The following is a 5161-nucleotide window of genomic DNA, read 5'->3' as shown; positions in this document are numbered from 1 at the left end:
AATTACTGGGCCACAACCAGAAACCCTGATGACTGGAAGAGAAACACTTCTTTAAGATAATGATTGATTTTCATAAAGATGAGCGCTTTAACAAATTTCAGTATACAGTTGCTGGGGCGGGGAAGGTGGGTGGGCACTAATTAGTTTTACCGTTTTCAGCAGATGTTGAATTCAAAATGCCAGCAGCATCTCAAATGCCAGTCATTAGGGCTGCCTTTCATGGTGGAGTGCTGACCAATGAAATCTCCACTCTGTTTAATGAGACCGATCTAGGCAGAGTCAATTAAATCAAATCTCTCCTAACATCCTTAATTTATCTGCAGTGTGGGCAGCACCAACAAAAGCTGCAGCGAGGGGTTTCCAGTATTAATAAAGGGATTCACTGCTGCATTACGGGAGAGGGAGGGAAACAGGGAGTGTGTTGGGGGAAGACCTTACTTCAGGGGCAGAGGGAATCTGGCAGAGTCTTAGCGGAGGTTGAGGGGAGGAGCTACGCTAAGGTTAAAATGCTAAGCAAGGCGATTCCAGAAAGAGCCTCACAGGAGCTCAGGAAAGGATCCGCCCCCAACCGGTCCCCTCCCCCTTCCCTGCCACGCAAATCCAATTTACCAGTTGTAAATACGAAGCTGGAAAAAGGTAAGGACCCAGAGTTGAAAACATTTTCACTTTAATACTGAAAAAATATGCCATTATAAAATCCTCGAATAGAATTAGTAAGTTTCACGTGCTTCCTCGGTTCTTTTTTCCTACTTTATAAGTAAGATTTATACCAGCACAGAATTGCTACCATAGGATCGCAGCCTAGCACTAGAGTGACATTAATTGGTCATGCTTAACTGCCTCAAAATCTTTTTTTTAAATAATTACATTGATACTATAATAGAAATCATGGGTACTTATTGTACATTCAGATGGAAGGCATTATTGGATATGTATAGAAAAATATTCCCCCTCAAAAAAATAAAATAAAACATCACCATCAAAATAAAAGGGTCCAAAACAACCCCTAAAAACGTCCCTCAACAAAATACATTGTTAACTCATAAAATGGACTGATGACAAGCCATGCAAACGTCTTAAATAAAACCTTTACATTTTTTTCACAGTAAACGTATGCTCTGAACTGCCTACCGATCACAAATAATGGTGAAATGGCACTTTCTGATTATACTGTATTTTGTTTATAGAAAGTTTGATACGATGGGACTTATCAGGTAAGAGGGTGGGTGCTGTGAATGAGATGCCATCTCCAGTCGCGGGGGCGGGCAGAGTCCCTGGAGTGCGTGGATTCCATGCTAGCCATGCAGCACTTTTTGTGATTTTTTTTTTCTTTTTGTCAGAAGTCAAAGTTATTTATTTACAATACATTCATGCCTTCGTGCAACTGCCCATCCCTGCAGAGCAAACAGGGAGCCATCACGGGGCTAATCCACAGGGGAAAAATAGATATCTATCTCTCTATATAGATGTGGATATATGTATATATGTATAGAACCGGGGCATCCATCCCCCGGCCCCTCCTCGAGGGAACAGCACTGGCGATTCTTCCAGCAGAGTCTGTGCTGGGCTTTCCGTCAAAAGGGGCTCCCAGCAAAGAGCGAGCTGGCTGCGCTCTCCAGCTCGCCACAGTCTGCTCTTTGTTTCCAGAAGGGGGCTAAGGGGCAGAGCCTTCAGCTGAGCGAGTTCCTAGTTATTTATTTACTTATGCCCATCAAGGCTTGTGGCACTCTGGATCTGGGTCAACGCTCCTCCAGCCCCTGGGGAGGGTGTATCACCGTTCCGCTCCCCTCCCCGGGGAGGTGGGGGTCTTAGTCTGAGAGCGAGTGGGAGCCACAGTCATACACTCTGTGGGCCGCATCCGCGTTGTAAGGCCCATTGTGCCAGTAGGAAGAGTCACAGACTGTCTGGAGGGAATTAATTTCGGACGCGGAGGAGTTGGCATCCCTTCTCTTGGACCGCTTTCGGTTCCTCAGGATAAACACGAGCATGCCCACCACGGTGAAGGCGGAGGTGACAAATACCAGCAGAAGTCCCGGGACCAACACAGAGATGGACACCCTGCTGGTGTCTAGGTAGGAGTTGGAGTGCGTCCCAGTCTCCGCCAACCCAGTGCTGTTTTTACTGTGCGAAGTTAGCGTGGGCGAGATCCTAGCGTACAGCTGGGGGCAGATCTCGTCATTGGAGAGGAGCATGAAATCCTTTCTAAAGAAGTTCACTGGCGTCTCACACTTGAGGTCGCTCATCAGCACTTCGGAACCCAGGCGCTCTGCCCATTGCTTGAAAGGCACAATGGTGCAGGAACACTCCCAGGGGTTTCCGTGCAGGTCTATCTGGATGATGGAGGTTAGCTGGTCCAGCACCCCTGCCACCGGGAGGTACATGAAGTAATTGTTGTGCAGGCTGAGCTTAGAGAGGGAGACCCCGGCAAACACGTCCACGGGGAGGGACCTCAGCAAGTTGTTGTTGAGAATGAGAATCCTCAGTTTGGGCATGGCATTGAACGTGCCGGGGAGGATGAGCTGGATCGCGTTGTACTCCACGTTCAGGTACTCTAGGTTCTGCAGCCCCGCGAACTTCTCCCGAGACAGCGTGTCCAGGTAATTGCTATCCATGTACAGCCACCTGAGGTCCAAGAGGTTCTTGAAAGTGTTGTTCTCCATGGTAGCGATGTTATTGTTGCCCAGATCCAACAGAATGAGGTTCTTGTAATCCACAAAGTGCGATTTTCGGATGCTATGGATCTTGTTATCTCGAAGGAAAAGCTCCTGCACGTTGGAGAGCTTGGGTTTCAAATCAGCCAAGCTGCTCACGTTCCGGTTGTTGCAGTTCATTTTTAAACCCGACCCCGGGATGTGGTCGCAGCTGCAGCCCCCAGGGCAGGGCAAACTGTTGGCTGGGGCTTTGTTTCTGGCGCCCCCCGTCGCTATCGCTACCGTGGGTCTGATTTTGATTTGCCAGTTGCCTGGTATCTTTGTACCTCCATTTGGAGCTGACCCCGGGGTGGCATGATCCTCTTGCCCATTAGTCTTGAAAGGAGTTGGCAGGGGCCCAGGAGCTAAGGTCTCTTCCTGGGCAGGGGGTGCCGGGAGACTAGAATCCACTCGATTTTTCAGAGGACACAAGTCCTGGTCGGTGGTTTCATTGAGGTCTTTACCCTGCAGTCTGGTGGGGGCTTCACAGACCACTCTGCCGATCAGGGCGTTCTTGGGAATGTTTTCAAGCCATTCTTTCAGGGAGAGCAGATCACAGGTGCAGTCCCAAGGGTTATCCTCTAGCAGGATCTCAGCAATACCAGGGATTTGCTCCAAGACCTCCTCATAGGGCAGCGTTTTCAGCCTGTTTCCCCGGAGGTCAAGGTGGGTGATGGGCACGTACTGGAACACGTTGGCAGGTAGGGTGCTGATGAGATTGTCATTTAGTATAAGTACCTCCAGCTTGTTCAAGTCTTGGAAGGCCCCTGGGTCTATATCCCGCAATAAATTAAAATCAGCCTGGAGGTATTCCAGATCGTCCAGCCCCAGAAAAGTCTGCTTTCGAAAAGACTTGATCTTGTTGTTGTTGATGTGCAGCCTTTTCACCAGCTGCAGCCCCAGAAAAGCCCCCGGAACGATTTCATGCAAGCCATTGTTTTCCATGTGCAAACTAACCGCATTATAAAAGTTAGCGAACTCATTAGGGAAAAGTCGAGTGAGGGAATTGCCATGCAGAAATAAATGATAAAACTGGGAAGTCGGGGCAGTGAAACGCTGCAGACTTGTGAAGCCCTTTTTTTCACAGTCTACGTGGAGGTCCCCTTCTATCTCATTGCAAGAACAGATCTTCTCTTTGCAAACGTCCCCTGTAACGTTTCCAGCGGCAAAACAAAGAGACGTCTCCAGCAACAGAATCCAAAGCAGCATTTTTAAAGCGAGCAATTCATCCCCGATCTCATCACAAAGTAACAGCGACCATCCTGCTCGCCACAGACACAATTCAAGTTCATTTAGTGCTCCAATGTCCGAACCCAGGGAAGGAGAAGAAAAGGGTTTGGGGGGGTGGGGATGGATTCCTTCCTCCCTAACCCCCCCGCACTGCAATAGCCCAGACGCCAGTCAATAATTATATCCACAAACTATCCAGGCACGTAGTGCAAGACAAGCAAAAAAAAAAAAAAAAAAAAAAAAAAAAAAGCACTTTCCCCTCAACCCTTTAAATATAACCAAAAGAAGTTAAATATATACATATAAACTAAAAGTACACCCTTACAGACTCTCGTCTACTGGTCTTCACTAATCAGAAAGGAAACAATGCTAGTAATTAGGGGCAAGTGCACGTTAGTGAAACAAGCAGAGGGTTTGCAGCGTAGTACGGGCGCACTGCCTGTGCATGGCTGCGCGTCGGACTGACCTTGCCTCTCTGATACAAAGCAGGCTTTTCCGCGGCTTCTGCTGTGGAGGCTGCCGGTGGAGTTCTCGCTGAGGTTGCGGGTTGCCCCGAAGTCCCCCGGAGGTGCTGTCCAGTCCCCCCGGTGCTGAAACCACTCCTTACCAAAGGACTCACGCTGCCCAGCCAATGGCGCTGGAAAATTTCCGCAATCGCCGCGTTTTGTGGCTGTCCATCCTTCTCCTTTCCTCCCGTTCGTTTCTCTTCAGCCTTTTTTCCTGGGCTCCGGTTCTTGCTTACTGGCTCTCCTTTTCTCGTTCCCCTTCTCTTTCTTCTGCTCTTTCGGAATTACGTGGGGGGGTGGGGCGGAGGGCGGGGGGCGAGTTGTCTGAGGGAGGCAGAGAGCGCGAGAATGGTGGGGGGGGGGGGGCGGAGAAGAGAGTTGCTAAGAAGCTCTGCTCGTTCCAGCCTGGTGCACTCTGAAAGATCTGACACCCTCTGCTGATCTGCAGTAGCAAAAATCCATCTGGTAAGGGAATGCTGAAGGGAAAAAAAAAAAAAAAAAAAATCAATCCGTGTACAGGGCAAGCGTTAAAAATGTGGGCATTAAAGCCTGTCGATCTACATAGACGTGTATTTTAAATGGATTATTTAATTCTTTTTTTGTGTTCTGCAAACTTTACCCTTTCTTTTCCTTAACGACCTCACAGCCCCCACTAGCTCCAGTGTTCGGGAAAGGAGTGCTTTTAAAACACTTATTTCCCAATGGCTTGAATAAAATTAGTGTCAGGGTGTCAAG

General features: G+C 48.6%; 1 protein-coding gene across 1 annotated transcript; it reads right to left on the bottom strand.

Annotated features, from left to right (window-relative positions):
* Positions 1-1337: 1337 nt before the first annotated feature.
* SLITRK1 (SLIT and NTRK like family member 1) lies at positions 1338-4771 on the bottom strand. Its single transcript, XM_003789712.2, has 2 exons — positions 4387-4771; positions 1338-3952 (listed from the first exon to the last, which is right to left on the bottom strand). The coding sequence occupies exon 2, from the start codon at positions 3897-3899 to the stop codon at positions 1809-1811; it is 2091 nt and encodes a 696-aa protein (XP_003789760.1). The 5' UTR covers positions 3900-3952; positions 4387-4771; the 3' UTR covers positions 1338-1808.
* Positions 4772-5161: the final 390 nt, after the last annotated feature.

The sequence above is a fragment of the Otolemur garnettii genome, unplaced genomic scaffold (genome assembly GCF_000181295.1).
Source record: "Otolemur garnettii isolate 467f Iridium unplaced genomic scaffold, OtoGar3 scaffold00036, whole genome shotgun sequence".
Lineage (NCBI taxonomy): Eukaryota > Metazoa > Chordata > Mammalia > Primates > Galagidae > Otolemur > Otolemur garnettii.
This window is presented reverse-complemented; position numbering and strand designations above follow the sequence as displayed.

Excerpts from the sequence above, each read along its gene's own strand:
- SLITRK1 (XM_003789712.2), bottom strand. The coding sequence starts at position 3,899 with ATGCTGCTTTGGATTCTGTTGCTGGAGACGTCTCTTTGTTTTGCCGCT.